Source organism: Enhydra lutris, unplaced genomic scaffold (assembly GCF_002288905.1).
Source record: "Enhydra lutris kenyoni isolate GAN:26980312 unplaced genomic scaffold, ASM228890v2 scaffoldscaffold4, whole genome shotgun sequence".
Classification (NCBI taxonomy): Eukaryota; Metazoa; Chordata; class Mammalia; order Carnivora; family Mustelidae; genus Enhydra; species Enhydra lutris.
Genome location: NW_019154088.1, coordinates 60,436,302 through 60,454,168, shown reverse-complemented (window position 1 = coordinate 60,454,168; position 17,867 = coordinate 60,436,302). Strand labels below are relative to the sequence as shown.

At 42.9% G+C, this 17,867-nt stretch overlaps 1 protein-coding gene across 1 annotated transcript in view; it reads right to left on the bottom strand.

Annotated features, from left to right (window-relative positions):
• The window catches only part of LOC111158098 (farnesyltransferase, CAAX box, beta), a 65,590-nt gene that overhangs the window by 43,814 nt on the left and 3,909 nt on the right, over nucleotides 1-17,867 (bottom strand). Inside the window, 1 exon segment of the mRNA XM_022519944.1 lies at nucleotides 6,998-7,062. Coding sequence (XP_022375652.1) covers nucleotides 6,998-7,062 — 65 coding nt within the window.

The window sequence follows — 17,867 nt, the reverse complement described above, 5'->3', positions numbered from 1 at the left end:
ATGGTTTCACTTATTTGTGGAGCATAACAAATAACATGGAGGACATGGGGAGATGGAGAGGAGAAGGGAGTTGAGGGAAATTGGAAGGGGAGATGAACCATGAGAGACTATGGACTCTGAAAAACAATCTGAGGGTTTTGAAGGGGCAAGGGGTGGGAGGTTGGGGGAGCCAGGTGGTGGGTAATACGGAGGGCACGTATTGCTTGGAGCACTGGGTGTGGTGCAAAAACAATGAATTCTGTTATGCTGAAAAGAAATTTAAAAAAAAAAAAAAAAAAAACTGCTTGAGAGCAAAGATGCTGAAAATGCAAGAGCCCAGAGAAAATCCACCAAGGACAGTCCCTAAAAGAAGAGGGAGGAAGGAGGTTTGGGGGCAAGAGTTCAGGAGAGAAGAGCCTGGCAGTAAGGATGGAAGCTCCATTCTCAGAGATGGAAACAGTGAGAGAAAGCGTGAAGTAAGACAAACACAGGACTTGAAAGTGGGGAAGAAGGAAACTCATGCAGGACAGCCCGGAGTTTCTCAGGAGGTGGGGGGTGAGGCTGGCCACTGGGGTGAGTGTGTTAGGGAATCCACAAGAGAGGAGTGAGGGGAGCTCACAGCAGCAGTGAAGGCCCAGCTAAAGCTTGTAGTATAACTTCTGGAGAAGTCGCTCAGCAGGCAACGTCGCATGACTTTTCTCCTGGGAAATCTGGCTGGGACCCTTCGGCAGAAGCACCAGGATAGGGATGCCAGGGAGGGACTGGGAGGAGGGGAAGAGCTGAAAGGTGGAGGCAGGAAGGACCTGAATGAGCCCAGGGAACTGCTGACAAATAGCTCAAGAACCACAATGGCGCAGGCTGAGAAGCTGGGGGCAGCCAGGATGGGGGAGCAGACGAGGAGAACCAAGAGGGTCCACGAGACCGTCCATGAGGGCAGGCTGAGAAACCCAAGGCAGGTGAGGGCAAGTACAGAATCTGGAGGCAGATCGCCTGACTTCCAGCTCTGAAAGGACCCATTCACGGTACAGGCTTTCTATAGGTCAAAACTCTCCCATTGAAGAAACAGTCGAAGGAACTTGAATACACCAAATACCTTGAAAGGCTAAGCCACAGAGCAGAGAAGGGAAAAACAGAAGAGAACATGAGCCACCTCATTTGGAAATGAGGTAAAGGGGTAAAAAGGTAAAAGGGTCCTGTAAATAAGATTTTATGACCTTAAGTACAGTGCTAGGGAAAGGGACCAGGTGAGAAGGGGGGTGCACTTACTGCAACCACCTGGTCAGTCCGCCCCCCTACTCCACTGCCTTGTCGCTCTGAGGAGAGCTCCTGCCTGGCTTGCACATCTGGGCCCCGCACAGAGCAGGCTCTCGACATCTATTTGTCGAATGAGCAGAAGAAAGAAGAAAGAAACGCACAGTAAGGCCAGTTTCTGACTGACCTAACGAGACTGTTTTCCCTGGATAGATAGATGTCCCTTCTGTTTAAATGAATGACAAACCTCCAGGGGAGTTCAGGTTCACTCGGAGAGGGCAAGGAGATGTGACTGGACTGGCCCTGGAGTCTGCTCCTCCAGCTCTCCTCCATGCTCATACCCTCCACACTGAGGAGCCGTGCCTGCCACAGGCTGCCCTCCCCTGTGGGACTGAGAATTCTGAGAGCCCAATTACACAGCTAAGCAAACATTTCCTCTTAGTGGGAAAACAGAAACAAGAAACGTGTAGAAGAAACCCTTTTCCTTGTTATCTCCGCACTCCTCTCACTTGACAGGGAGGGGGCTTTTCAGTCACTACAAAGTGAAAGACGTCAGGGGCAAATGCTTTTCTGCCTCAAGGGGTAAGAGATCCTGCCTCAGGGGTACCTGGAGCCTCATCTGCCCAGAAACACCTAACGGAAGGGGGCCTCAGTCACCTTTGCAGCAGCTCGGGGGTTGGACCCTATGGACAGGCTCCCTCACAGCACCCTTCCAGGGGAACCTCACCCACAGCCAGGCCCTAGCAGCCCTGCCTGGAGGGAACTAATGAGTTCCTCTAGCTGGTTTCATCTGAAGACCAGCCACAGGCAGGAAAACAGAGATTCTACACCGAGAGCCATTTCGACAAGCGAAAATATTCTCTTTCATTTTTGCCCACTTATTCAAACACACACACACACACACACACACACACACACACACATACACTAATGCTGACATGCATAGGTTATTCTAAAATCTTGCAAAAGGTCTCTTTGTTTACATAGAGCTTCAAGGGCCACAATGCTGAATGAATTTTAACTTCTCTGAGGCTTATTATTCTTTTACTAAATATTTCTTTAAAAAAAAAAAGATTTTTTTTTATTTATTTGACAGAGAGATCACAAGCAGGCAGAGAGAGAGGGGGAAGCAGGCTCCCTGCTGAGCAGAGAGCCCGATGTGGGGTTTGATCCCAGGACCCTGAGATCATTACCTGAGCCAAAGGCAGAAGATGAACCCACTGAGCCACCCAGGTGCTCCGAGGATTATTATTCCTTTAAATTGAAGGGACATATATCCAGTTTCTTTTAGTCACCAAAAACTGTACTAAGAGCCTTATTGATATGGACTGAACCGTGTCCCCCAAAATTCATATGTTCAATCCCTAAACCCCAGTGGGGCTGTATTTGGAGACAGAATCTTTAAAGAGTTTTTTAAGATTAAACAACGTCTAATGACCTTATAAGAAGAGAAAGAGATACCAGGGAGGAGCACATACAGGAAAGGCCATGTGAGGACACAATGAGGAGGACACCGTCTACAAGCTAAGGAGAGAGACCTCAGGAGAAACCAACCCTGTCAGCGTCTTGATCTTAGACTTCCAGCCTCCAAGACTCTGAGAAAATAAATGTCTGTTGTTTCAACCACCTAGTCTGTGGTATTTCATTGCAGCAGCCCTAAAAAACCAATACCCTTACTATTCCTTTATTCTCAATTCACCTCTGTCTAAAAATCTTTTCTGTGTAAGGAATTAAAATAAAAAGCTAGAGCTCTTTCCCTTTCCTTCCTGAACAATTCAGCCCTAAAGCCATGCCATTAGGTGAAGCAGAACAACACGGGCTCTGTGTAGGAGGGGGGCAGCGGGGCGGGGACTGCAGGGTGTCAGTGTTCAAGAGGATGAGAAGGACATCTATGTGGCTGTGCAGAGGGGGATGGGAGATAGGGATACACAAGAGAACGGATCAAGTAAATATGTTAAAGATACTGGGAGTCCAGTTCCACTATCTGAAAAAGAACTTAGAAATATAGGTGTACTGGGCAGCAACGTAAACTGTAAATACAATGTAACTTCTTACTGTGACTTGAACCCCATTGGGTTCAAGACCCTTCATGATGTGCCTCTACCTATCTCTCCCCAATCTCATCTCAGACCCTCACTAAACTCCAGTCACACTGCCTTCCTTGTGATCTGTTCTTTTCAGTCTCAAGACCTTAGCTCATGCTGTTCCCTCTGTCTGGAATGCTGCGACAGCCTCCTAAACTCCTAAACTCTGACCAACTCCTGCTCACCCACTCGGTCTCAGCCTGAGAGCCACTTTCTCTGAGAGGCCTTCTGCCATAGACTGAATGTTCACGTCCCTTCAAAATCCATGTTGATCCTAATTCCCAGTGTGATGGTATTAGAGAAGTGGGGCCTTTGGGATGTGATTAGGTCATGAAGGGATTAGCGACCTTACAGAAGAGGCTCCAGAGAGGTCCCTCACCCCTTCCACCTGAGAACACAGTGGGAAGATGGCCATTTATGAACCAGGGAGTGGGCCCTCATCTAATACCGAACCTCCCCAGCCTCCAAAACTGTGAGAAATAAATGTTTTTAGTTTAAACCACCTAGTCCATGGTAATTTGTTGTAGCAGGCAGAACAGACTAAGATACATTCCCTAACTTCCCAACCTAAATTACACCCCCCTCCCTGCCCCGGTTACTCTCTCAGAGTTTCCCATTCCCTTCCTTGACACCCCTCCCATTGGTAACATTGTATTTGCATTTGTTTGTTTAATGGCTACCTCTTCCATGAGACTAAGAGCCCAGCAGGGGCAGGACCCGGGTGGGCCTTGATCACCCTGTTGCCCAAGAGGAAAATGACATGGAAGTACCTGAGAGAAAGAGAAAGAGAGGGAGTTTAATTTAATGCATCTAGGCTTTTTTACCAAAGCTAATGGAACAAATGAAAAAGGTGAATTCCTAAGTGTGTGGGAATAACCACAGGGAAGGAAAAATTAGCTTTCATGGGAAAGCAGGCTCCTGACAAACAAAACTGTTAAAAGCACAGCCAAAAAGATCCTTGGGAGGGACTACCTCACTCCAGGAGAGGATGCAGGCTTCACAGTCTTAGAGAAAGAAATCGTTCCTGGAATGGGGAATAATTGTAGAAGGTACTGACATTCAGCTTCAGCCTTGAATTTCAGCCAAATCTGCTACTGGGCTGTGGCACTGGAAGGTTCAACAGGCAAATGCCTCCCTCAGCATCATTCCTGGCATCCCTGGACCTGTGCGCAGTCAGTGGTCCTGGATGTGTGTGCGATGCTATTACATCGACCAGCATCATAACCTCAAAAACAAACATGCCGTGTCATTTAGATTTATTGCTAGTATCTGAATATTCACTTTAGCTAAAAATGAAGGTGTTCCTATATTATGTCAGACTTTCTAAAATTTGACTTCTAAAATGTTAAACACTGAAATTGTGATAATAATTTAAAATTTTGCTAAATTTTCAGGTTTATTCTTTTATCCTAGAAGTTAGTTCTATGATGGTGGTGTTTGGCTTCAGCCTTATATTGATAAGTTGATTTCTATCAGCCATTCACTCAGCCTTTCTGCCAAAACGTGTAATATCTCTAATATTCATTAGCATGCTCTGACATAATTATATACTTATTAGCATCCTTTAAAACACACTTTTCATAGGCAACGATAAAATGGGAAATGTCAGATTCCTGAAATAAACCCAGACCCCCTGACATATTCTACTTCCAGAAAGATCCAAACCCAGGAGGAACATTTTTGTCTTCCACCCACACCTGACCTAAGACCTATGAATTCAGGGGATTTAATTTTTTTTATTGTCCTCTGGCACCCTTCTCCAAACACCACTTCTTCCTCCCAGACTATGTAACCTCCCATTCTCCCTCACATCTCAGTAAGAATAAAAGAAAAGTCCAAAGGTCTGTTATGATGGTGGGTGAAAAGGAAGGTCAGATGATCAAAGGTCCCCTTCGAAACACAGGGATCATGTGTCCACAGGGCCTCAGACAGCAGACAGTGACTCAGAGCCCAGTCAGGTGAGTCACCGGGGATGCAGCAGCTAGGCACAAAGACCCCCTGAAGTAATCACACCCCTCACCACCACCAAGTCCCTCTTCCTCTCGAGAAGTCTCACCTGCACCGGGCAGAGCTGGTGCCCACGCGCCCCCCTCAGCTGTTTGCTGACTGATTTGTAAAAACACTGTTTTCTCTTTAGCACAAATGGCAGAGTACGACACATATTTTTCTGTATTTTTATTTTTCCATTTAATATACCTTGGAGATTATTCTAAGATAGAAACTGTGTTTAAATAAAAACTTGGAAGAAATAAACAAGTTGTTTTTAAAAACCTATTTGGTAAAAATGTTATTTAAGTAGAGTTGACATACACTGCTGTATTAGTTTCAGCTTCCGAGCTATGGAAACCAATGGCTTTATTTCCTAATCTCCAGCTGTGGCTCCAAACAAGCAATAACTCATTTATTGAGGACTGAGCTTTAGATTAATATAGAAATTTAGTTCAGCAGTTTGGGGAAAGACTCCTCTAGTTAGCTCGTATCTTCCCTCATTCCTTCCCCAGGGAAGAAAAATGAAGATGACCTTCTCATCTGCCTTTCCCTTTTTCCAATTTGCCTTTTCCAATTGTTTTCTGCCTTGGCTAATCAGAATTTTCAGAAGAAAATTTCTTTTTCAAGGAAATAGTGGCAAAATATAATGGTGGTAAAAAAAACACAAAAGGAACTTGGGCCAGAACCACGCATGATGTCCCAGTAAAAACAGAGCACTCAGAGCCTGACTAGCCTGGAATTATTCTGTTCAGTCTCCGAAGCACAGGACTCAGGGCTCAGGCAGGACCTCTGGTACCCGCCTGCTTCCCAGCCAGAGTGAATTAGCCAGCAGCGCAATGGCCCTTTGTTCAGAGGGGGTCAAGGCAGAGTGTGGGATCACTAAGATAAAACCATGACCACACACAGTTTTGGACTCCTAATCTGTTCTGACGGCTGGAAATAGGACACAGGATGGTTCTGGAGAAACAACTTGGGACTGGGAGAGACATGCTAATAGAGGGATGAAATATCCTCATGAAATCTAACGTGATACATTATAAACTACAAACAAGGGAAAACAAAGTTTCAACTTAAACAATAAGTTTAAGTTAAGCTTATAATCCCCTTTATGGAATTTCTGACATCAAATTGCTTAGAAACCTTCAACTTGCTAAGTGCTGAGGGAAACAAAAGCCACTGTGTGTGCTTCCTGGAGACTGCATCCTTGGGAGCGGTGCCACAGTTACCAATAAGGGCCGGACTGGGAGAAGCTCAGACTCATCACCTCTTTCCAGTCAAAGCACAACACACATCAAGAGAATCCAACCTTTGCCATCCCCTGGACTTAAAGTGCCAACGAAAAATAAAACCTCAAGAGTTCTGATCCGAACCACCAGAGCATCAGGTCACGACTAAGCAACAGAAACATGAATTTCCCCTCCCCATCATCAGACCTCAGAGTCCAGGCCTAAAAGGGTCTCCCCATGTAATACCTGATGGTTCAGATCAAGGAGAGCATCTCCTCTAAACAGCTTTGTAACAGAGGAAGGAGTTGGGGTCATTAGCTTACCAGGTGGCCACAAGGTCAAGGTCAAGAAACCCTTCTCCCAACAGACTTATCCCTTGAGGTTGAACAGGCTCAAGGAGGAAGGAAGAAAGGCTCTCACAGGAAGGGGTGTCTAACCAGTCCCCCCACACTCCTAACCACAGCTTACCTTGGTACAAGATGGTTGAACTTGTAAGAACTGAAGACGTCCTGGATCTTTTCTTCTACTTTTGCCTGGTAAGAATGTAGGAGATGGGAGAGAGAAAACAGATACAGATAAGTCCTCTGTCAACTTTTTCTTCCAGTTGCCACAAATGTCCATTGGCTACAATTGCTTGGTGTGGTTTTTGTACTTCATAGGACTGTGAGCCCTGATTCAAGGGCTCTGTAGGATGGCAGGCTTAGGACAGACGAAGCAGAGATAATGTCCTGTACCATGCTGACATTACCCTCAACTTCTCCAGTCAACTATCCATGTATCCAAACTAATGGTGGTCCTGGAGTTTGGCTCACTGGCACCAGCTACTTAGGGAGCAGACAAAGCATTTTGCTTGAGAGATTTATTCTTGCCTGCTCTATGAAGTTGTTTAGGTGTTCGCTTAACTGGCCATTCACAAATACAAAATTAAGTTCTGCTAAGGGTCATACCTTTTAATGTCAGACTGAACCATTTAAATACAGATTGAACATTAAAATTCAATCTGTATTTAAATTCCCTATGGGATTTACAAGAACATCAATCATGGAAACACCAACGAAACAGCACATCTGGTCATTGGTCCTATGTCACACACAGCACTCAACAGTCCCATAATATGCAGGATCTCAGAAAGCCAGGTCACAAAAAAATCCAGATCGCCTGTTTCCTATGAAAACCTACCACGACATGGTCACACAGTTCAGCTTCTGTAAGGAAAGGATACAGCAGTGCAGAAGTGGGCTGGTTAACAGGAGACAGGGTTTCTCCTTCACTGGCATCCCTGTTCTTGGTAGTGAGGCACGTCCTCATTGAGATTTCAAGATACGTAATAATGTCCTCTCTGGGAATTTCAAAATGTATTCTTTATCTCTGAATGGTCCACTGAGTTACAGCGTCTAGGGCCTTGACGTATGTGCAAGAATTATTTGTGATGATGAGGGGAGCAATGATGTGAGTCATCTAAAATGGCAGCCAATCTAAAATTCATTTATACTTGGTTTCAGGATATACTTTGGTATTTGCCTCTGAACATGAGTTTGAGGGATAATCTGGCTAAGAATTCATAGTATTTCAAAAAACAGACTGAAGTCACTATAAGAATCTGACTCATGAGGAATAAGGAAGCTATCCCAATTCTTCATAATTCTTTTCCTTTCTAGACTCTCACATAAGACTAACATAAAGCACCAGCCTAAAAGGAAGACAGACTGCATTTCTCAGTTACGCCTTCCTTAGCTGCAAGCTGAAAGGGACAGAAAAATATACAAGAAACATAAGTCAGTAAGATCATGCAAGAAAGATTTGCCTACAATATCCTATTAGAGTTAAGTGAATTGATGAATTCTGAATGAAACAAAACCAACTGGGAGGAAAACTCACTTTGTTTGCCCAAATACAAGCTGACTCAAGTCCACACGACTTAATAATATTCCAAGGCCGGGGCACCTGGGTGACTCAGTGGGTTAAAGCCTCTGCTTTCAGCTCAGGTCATGATCCCAGGGTCCTGGGATGGAGCCCTGCATGGGCTCTCTGCTCAGCGGGGAGCCTGCTTCCCCCCACCCCCCACCCGCCTGCCTCTCTGCCTACTTGTGATCTCTGTCAAATAGATAAATAAAATCTTTAAAAAAAATAATAATAATATTCCAAGGCTGATGGATGAGCCCATTATAGCCTTAGCATTCTGACACTGAGATCCTTACAGAGAAAAGGATCCAGCCAAGAACTCCTTCATGAGCAGACCCACCTTCGGCTCCCCCTCGGACAACAAAAGCAGCCAAGAACTAGCTGAGGAAAACAGAGTTTTCCTGCTAAACTAGGATACCTGACAGACAGAAGGCAGAAAGTACTTAAAATATTCCCAACACTGTGTCATTTCTCTTCGGAGCTCCTAATCACTCTTCTGCAGAATGAACAAGAGATATTCCAAAGCAGTTAGTAACAGATTCAACGGTCTGAAAATTTAAGTTATGAATTCTAATAAATACCTGAGTATTATAGGCCAGCTGTTCATAAAAATGGCCAAATAACAATTCCCTTTATTTTCTCTTAAGAACTGGTATATGTTTCTAATAGCTTCATTGAGATATCATTCACGCACCATTCAACTCACCCATTTAAAGTGTATGATTCAATGGTTTTTAGTACATTCACAGAGTTGTGCCTCCATTACCACAATCAATTTTAGGATATTTCCACTACCCCCAAAAGAAATCCTGCACCCCTCAGAAGTCACCCCCAACCCTTCATCTTCCCCAGCCCCTGTCAACTATTCATCAACTTTCTATCTTTATGATTTGCCTATTCTGGATATTTCCTATAAATGTAACCACACAACATACGGTCCTTCGTGACTATCTTCTTTCACTCAGCATAATGTTTTCAAGCTTCATCTATGTTGGGGCCTGAACCATTACTTCATTTATTTTATTGCCAAGTAATATTCCATCTTGCGGATATATCGCATTTTTTTAATCTATTATTCATCCATTGATGGGCATTTGGGTTGTTCTCATTTGGGGGCTATTAATGAATAAAGTCGCTAGGAACATTCTTGTGTAAGTTTTCAAATGGATATGTGTTTTCATTTCTGCTTAGGTATAAGTAAGTACCTGGAAGTGGAATTGCTAGACCATATGGTCACTCTATGTTGACTCTTTAAGGGACTATCAGATTGTTTTCCAAAGCAGTCATAGCATTTTATATTCTCACCAGCAACGTATGAGCGTTCTAATTTCTTCACAACCTCACCAACACATGTTACTCTCTGTGGTTTTGATTATATCCATCCTAGTGGGTGCAAAGCAATTATTTCATTGCAGTTTTGATTGCAATTCCGTCATGGCTAATGATGTTGAGCATCTTTCTATGGGCTTATTGGCAATTTGTATATCTTCCTTAGAGAAATATCTATTCAGATACGTCTTTTTTTAAATTGGGCTGCCTTTTTATCATTGAATTGTAATAACTTCTTATATACTCTAGATACGAGTCCCTTATCAAATACATGATTTACAAAAATTTACTCCCATTCTATGGGGCACCTGGGTGGCTCAGTTGGTTGAGCGACCAACTCTTGGTTTTGGCTCAGGTCGTGATCTCAGGGTCATCATGGGATCAGGCCCATGTTTCAGGGTCATGGCATCGGGCCCCCTCGCCACTCAGCAAAGAATCTACTTGAGATTCTTTCCCTCTGCACCCGACCCCCACTCTCACTCTCTCTTTCAAAATGGATGAGTGAACCCTTTAAAAAATTTTTTACTCCCTTTCTAAGTGTTGTCTTTAGGAACTGGTATATTTTAGAAAAAGATCACCTTAGAGCACACAGTATGGTTTCTAGAGTACAACTTTAAAAATAATACTTAGCAAGAAGCCTGCAAATTTTTTTTGACACATAGTAATGGATTAATATAGAAATTAAAAAGAACTCATCTGGCGAGGAGAAAATCAAAGTCATCTCCAATACATGCAATATCCTTTTTTGCCTTCCCTTCTCCCCATATGGCCTGCCAAGTGTTATATAAAATCTGAGTAAATTTGTTACCGAGAAGATGCAAGCATTCTTTGCTCCGATTTGTGGAGCAGAAGGAAAGGAAGAAAGTTAGTTGTGTACAAAGGAGTTACCATAACAGGTATGAGCCTGCCATTCTTAGAAAGCCCAGCTTGAACAGTTGACCCTTGGCTGATATACAGAAACCTGAACGTGGGAGGGTCCCCACCATCCCAAGAACTGATGCATGGCTCACTGTGCTGAAACTGCCTAAACCTTATTTATGCTCAACAGCTACTCTTTTCTGGGAATCTGTAATTTTAAGACAGACAGAAGGTGCATATGTGACCAACCCCCAGTAAGAACCATGATCCTCTGAGAAGCCTCTGAGAAGCTTCTCTGGTAGGCAACACTTTGCATGGGTAATCACAATCTGACGTCTGAGAAATTAGGTACATCCTATGTGACTCCACTGGGAGAGGATCCTTGGAAGTTTTTGTCTGGTTTCCTCCAGACGACACTATGAGTCCTTCACTGGCTGATTTTGCTTTGTAGCCTCTTGCTGTAATAAATCATAAATATGAGTACAACCTTGCTGAGTTCTCTGAATCCCTGTAGTGAATCAACTAGAGGTGGTCTTGGGGACCTCTAATACATTAATAGATTTGGAAATTTAACCTTGATAGAATTAAGGGAGGCAGTCATAACAACTGCTTAATATCCATAGGCAAGATCTATAACTAAATTCCTTTTTAAAAATTCTCACTTTACTTTTTTTTTTTTTTTTTAAAGATTTTATCCATCCATTTGACAGAGAGAGAGAGACCACAAGCAGGCAGAGAGGCAGGCAGGGAGAGAGGGGGAAGCAGGCTCCCCGATGAACAGAGAACCCGATGCAGGGCTCAATCCCAGGACCCTGAGATCATGATCTGAGCCAAAGGTAGAAGCTTAACCCACTGAGCCACCCAGGTGCCCCCAAATTCTCACTTTAAATGTAAGAGAACTGACATTAAGCATGAAAAAAACAAAGTTACCTCAGTCATGAAAACTCTGAACACTATATAGCTCTCAAATCAGAATTCTTTTTTAAAAAATCAGCTTCAATACTGCATAGGGATTCTAAACCATGCCCACTCTCCCTGAGCTCTCATTTTATCTTGGACTTCCATGCTTCCTTTCCATCCCAAAGGAACAGACTATTATATTCTAGTCAATCTCTCCCATGAGAATGCCAATAGGCAAGGCAGTCACCAACCAGGTACAATACAAAGGCTGATTAACAGCCCCATAACAACAGGTAATTTTCTTTTGTATATATAGCAAAGGTTCCATAGGTTCATTTCCCTTGGGCACAGGCACACAGCTCATGACCATGTTAATGAAAGTGACATGACTCTTTTGGGAGAAGGATGACAGCCGAAAGCATCAGATCTGTTTCAGAAACAGTGCTATATGAAATGTTATAAGAAAGGCCACCGGGATTAGTCACTAGAAGACTTAGTCCCAAGGGATTAGCTCTTCAAAGTTCTTAAATAGCCTGGGAGAAAAAAAAAGTAACAAGAGGCTAGTTCAAAACACACACACACACAAAGAGAGAAATTCCTGGGACAATAGGGGAAATTTAAAAATTTTAAATGGGATATTAGATGATATTATAGAATTTTTTAAAAATTTTCTTGGTGTGATGTTATTTTCCTTATGTAGAAAAATATTCTTTAGAAATGCATGTTTTATTATCTTATCAGATTCAGGAAAAAATATTGGCATATACATATATACACATGTGTGTGTACACACACACACACACACACACACACACACACACAAAATCGTGTCCTGGCTAGATGATCCATTGGCTTATCTCTTTTGTCCTTAACTAGGCTGTTTCACACTCCATAGATGTAGAAGTTAATTTGTAGAAAACTGATAGTTATGCAAATATTTCTACCCATAGATATGCATATGGTATCTGGTAAAATGCAATTAATGATCATGGAATGTATACTGAACCAGTTTTGCTATGCCTTTGTAATTTCACCTCAGCATTCCTTATGTGCCTGTGAATGTGTGGCACATTGAGTTCTCTTCTGAACTGGTTATCACATCCTATCAATTCCATGAGTTAGATCTTTGATGTGTTCATTTTATATTTGTATGATTTTATCCTCTTTTAAAATTTATCCCTTAACCGTTTATATGAAGGACAAAGGTTAGGTAGACGGTAAACAGGTGCTGTCAATTTTTCGGTATATTTGAAATTTTTTATAATAAAATGTTGGGAGGGAATTATTAAGAATCAAAACAAAACAAAAAACTTAATACCCAAATTTCACCATGACTACTGTATCTAGGCATAAGAAAGATTTCTGAAAAGTCAAATACATTTGCAGATACACATACAGTGCATCCATATCCCAACTAAACCGTGACTTTTATACTTCTGTGGCCATGTCTGCATCGCCAAATTTTAGCAAGAATCCTACCAAACTGGTTTGGCCAGAATCCCCCAACCTTAATGTCTGATTATCCTCATCAGTATCTGACCCGGTTCCTCATCCTCCATCTTCCCTCAGTGATGTCTGCTCACGCTGCCTGCCTTTAGGAAGAAGCCCGCGAAATTGGCTTAGCCAGAATTCCTTCTTTCGCCTGACCCTTCCTTTTACAAAGTTTCCATCCAGCAATCCCTCCACCTTGCTCCTTGGCTATAAATCCCCACTTTCCCTTGTCATATTCAGAGTTGAGCCCAATCTCTCTCCCCTAAGCAAAAGTCACTGTGGTAATAAAGTCTTGAATAGAGACTTCCTTTTACAAGTGTCACAAATAGCTTTTTCCTTAACAATACCACCCACAACCACCCGCAGAGTGACTAAAGTTGAAAAAACCAACAACACCAAATGTTGGCGAGGCTGTAGAGCAACCAGAACTCTTGTTATATAATTCAAGTGAGGGTATAAAATTTACAACCACTCTGCCAAAGGATAGTAGTTTCTTATAAAACTCAGCATACACCCACCCTATGATCCAACAATTCCGCTTTTAGGTCTTCGCTCAACAGAAATGAAAACACATGCTCATAAGAAGACTTCTGTGAGAGTGTAGCATTTATAGCCGTTAATATCCAAAGCTCCAAAATAATATCCAAATATCCAAAATCTAGAAATAGCTCAAGTGTCCATCAAGAGGAGAAGGGATTAAAAAAAATCAACAACCATGTTAAAAGGAGAACTGCAGGCCCAAAATAAAGTCACTTATGCTAGGTCACTGAACTAGGGCTTAATACCTAACCTAATTGCACTTTCAATCTCCCCCAGAAATGTAATTTTTTTTTTTAGAATTTATTTATTTATTTGACAGAGAGAGATCACAAGTAGGCAGAGATGCAGGCAGAGAGAGAGAGAGAGAGAGAGAGGAGGAAGCAGGCTCCCCACTGAGCAGAGAGCCGGATTTGGGACTCGATCCCAGGACCCTGATCATAACCTGAGCCGAAGGCAGAGGCTTAACCCACTGAGCCACCCAGGTGCCCCCCAACCCCAGAAATGTAATCTTAACCAGTCAAGAATTTTCTGGTCAGTGCCAATAAGGTAACCTGTCTCATGGGCCCTCTCTATGGATGTTACCAAGGGAAGGGGGACCTCACCCAAAATAAATATTTTCTTCTGTGGGCCTTTATTTTTTTTTTAAAGATTTGATTTATTTATTTGACAGACAGAGATCACAAGTAGGCAGAGAGGCAGGCAGAGACAGAGAGAGGAGGAAGCAGGCTCCCCGAGGAGCAGGGAGCCAGATGTGGGGCTCGATCCCCTGGGATCATGACCTGAGCCGAAGGCAGAGGCTTTAACCCACTGAGCCACCCAGGTGCCCCTTCTGTGTGCCTTTAAAAAACCTTTCCCTTTCTGTAGCCCTTTGGAGTTCCTTTCTACTTGCTAGATGGGATGCTGCCCGAATAATGAATTGGTTAATAAAGCCAATTAGATCTGCCAATTTATTCAGTTGAATTTTGGACTTTTAACAGATTCGGTGGCAGCACTGGGATCCAAAGCAAACTCGTGGTGGCATCTGGAGACAGCAAGAAACAGGTCTGGTGCCCTGCAAACCCTTCTGAGTTCACGGTCTTTCTTGCCATTTCTGAGAGCTGCCGGCGAGCTCTCGGTGGAGCTCCCCATCTGACTAGCTTTCCAGTCTAGGGTTACTGGTTGGTCCACCCCCAGTCCTTAGCCCTTGGTTGAACCTGCAATTTCACACTGGAATCCCTTCCCCATTGCCAGTCCACAGTCTGGACTGCCAGTTTAATCCAGACAGGAAATTGCTGGTGATGCACACGGGGCCTTGTATTAGCCAATCTGCAGTAACTTCTAAACCCCAGCCCTCGGTTCTGTCTTCAGATTCCATGCTGGGAACTAGTGGTGGCAGTTGCAATTCTCCATTTGTTTGGAATCAGTCCATGGTCCCCCTTCTTTGAGGTCAGCTGGTTTAGTCTTTTCCCCAGTCCCTAGTTCTTTGGTTCCTACTGGTGTCCACATTTCCATCTCCTCAGTTGGTTTGATTTCCGTTAATGTGCACATGAGGTAAAGGCTTAACTAACAGAAAAATAATAAATTAATAATAATAGAATGGGATCCTCAGAATCTAAAGAATTGAGTGTTCACCTTCTGTCACATCTGCTTATTTTATACCTAAGAACTATGGCCCCAGAAGCTATAAATGTCTACAAGCCTGTTTTGTGTCCTAAAGAACTTAGCTTGATAACTGTCAGGAGCCCCAAACTAATGCCAGACAGAATAAGGCCAGTCAGAAGCACAGAATAATTTCCATTCTGGTAAATGGTAAAAAGCAACTCATGCATTTGGTACTTTTTCTTCCACAGCTTCTATCTAAAGCCAATCTAGGAGCGCCTGCGTGGCTCAGTCGTTAAGCATCTGCCTTTGGCTCAAGTCATGATCCCAGGGTCCTGTGATTGAGCCCCGCATTGGGCTCCCTGCTCAGCAGGAAGCCTGCTTCTCCCTCTCCTGCTTCCCCTCCTTCTGTTCCCTCTGTGTGTGTGTGTGTGTGTCTCAAATAAATAAATAAAATCTTTTAAAAATAAATTAATTAATTAAATAAAATAAAGCCAATCTAGGGGCATCTGGGTGGCTCAGTTGTTAAGTATCTGCCTTCGGCTCCGGTCATGATCCCAGAGTTCTGGGATGGAGCCCTGCATCAGGCTCCCTGCTCAGCGGGAAGCCTGCTTCTCCCTCTCCCACTCCCCCTGCTTGTGTTCCCTCTCACACTGTCTCTCTCTGTCAAGTAAGTAAACCTTTAAAAGCAAATAAATAAATAAGGCCGATCTAATGACACACCAACTTTTATATCACGAACTATCACGTCCCTTCTTCCAACATCTCCCCCTCCCTCCCAGAGGAGGACCCTTCCAGAAAGTGGATTTGCTGCCTGACACTCAGGTTAATGCTGAAGATCCAGGAAAAGAATCATTAGTAGATTAAATATAAGGCAAGGATTTAAAAAAAAAATCCTCAGGAAAAACAAATCACTTTATAAGCAATCCTTACAATGTACATCTGCATATAGGGGGTTCTTTCGGTCCTTTATTTTAAATACAAAATACCAGTTGGAGTTGACATTATCAGTCTAAAATAACCTCAGTCAGTTTGTTTTGGTTGCTGATAGAGGTAAGCTGATGGTATCAGGAAAGATGACAAATTAAGCACAGATTTAGCAATTATTCCTGAGGATATGAACTCACACTTCTACATGTTAAATTGCCACTGTAAATCCTTTTAAAGATCATTTTAAAAAGTAAATAAATAGTAGTTAAGTTGTGGTGATCACAGATACCAACTGAACACGTTAAAGTTGTGGTGATCACAGATACACACCAACTGGACACGTTGTAAAAGGGTCCTAATGTTACACAAGTAGGTACCTGTAACTTGGGATAGAATATGCTTAACCATATTCAAAAGGGATTTATCTCAAAAAAACAAAAATGTGGTCTTGAGAAATACATTGGTGGACCCAAAATGTGGTTCCAGCAAGATAAAAATACTAAGGTCAAAGATGTATGTGAAGATTTTGGAGAAAATTTTTTTATAAATAAAGAGGAAAAACAATATTTCTAAATTAGTGTGATTTTACAAAGTGTGTGATTCTAGAAAGGTACATGTACGTAGATATAAAATCTAAATTTTGTAGGTAGGCATTTGATTTGTTTACACATTTAAAAGTATGTATATTTTCAAGTTGACCAAAAAACATTTTTTTGAACTTTAAATAGGAAAACTGGGGGAAATTTGATATCTGGAATTATCTTAGAGTTGAGCAACATGATACATGCTGAATTTCAATAAAGCAAAACCAATTCACCATAGCTAGCCTGCTGACTGTGTGACCAAGCAGAGCTCTGGTCTCTTCCATCGGAAGAGCAAAAAACTAGTAAGTTTGATCGTATTTAGTGACTTGTTTCACCTACATTTAATAATCTTTCAGAGATTATAACTTGAAATAAGTCAACAGAAGGTGTCCAGGATTCATTCCTGGACCCCTGATGTTCCCTCCGTCAGGAGCTGCAATGGCACAACGCTCAACTTTTGAAGCCAGCTCCCCAGCCTGTCTCCATCCCTCTCCACCACCCACCCCCAACCCCACTGGCTTCACCCACCCAGCTGACCTAATTTCCTACCATAGCCAACCAGCCCCCTCCATGCCCGGTATGGTGGAGTCTTCGTCCCTAACAGCTCCTCTGACTGGAATGGCTACCCACCAATTCCATCCTTTATAAGCCAACATTCTCCATGAAGTTGTCCTGACCACCTCAGCCCACAACATATGGCTTCCACTCCCCCAAACCCTTGCGCAATGCAATCATAATGTAGCACTTACTTACACGCTTTTGTAAATCCTTCTGTGGTTGCCTCTGGCATATTCTTTTTTCTCTCTAAGAGAAAAGAATTTTGAGGGCGGGAACTAAGACTGCTAATCCTTCCAGATACTCCTCACGACTGATTGTCATTTAACTGAATGCTGTCTAATGACCTCATGCCGCTTCAAGTGGAGGATACTTTTGCCCATGTTTCTAAGGACAAACTAAAAGAAAAACAGGAGTCGTACCTTCTGTAAGCAACAGTTTTTGGCAAACCTACTACCTCTGAGACTGTGCTGGTATTAACTCACAGGCCTGAATCACAGAGCATTTGCAAAAGGGGAAATGCAGATAGCGCAAAAAAGGAAGACAACCACATCTTGTTTTCTAGAGTTGTAAAAGCTTCTCCAAGCACCAAGCCGTTCGGGAAACAGCTTGTCCAGGCAGAAATCTTTACAAATACCTAGAACCTGACCACTGCTCAGTATCTCCACCAC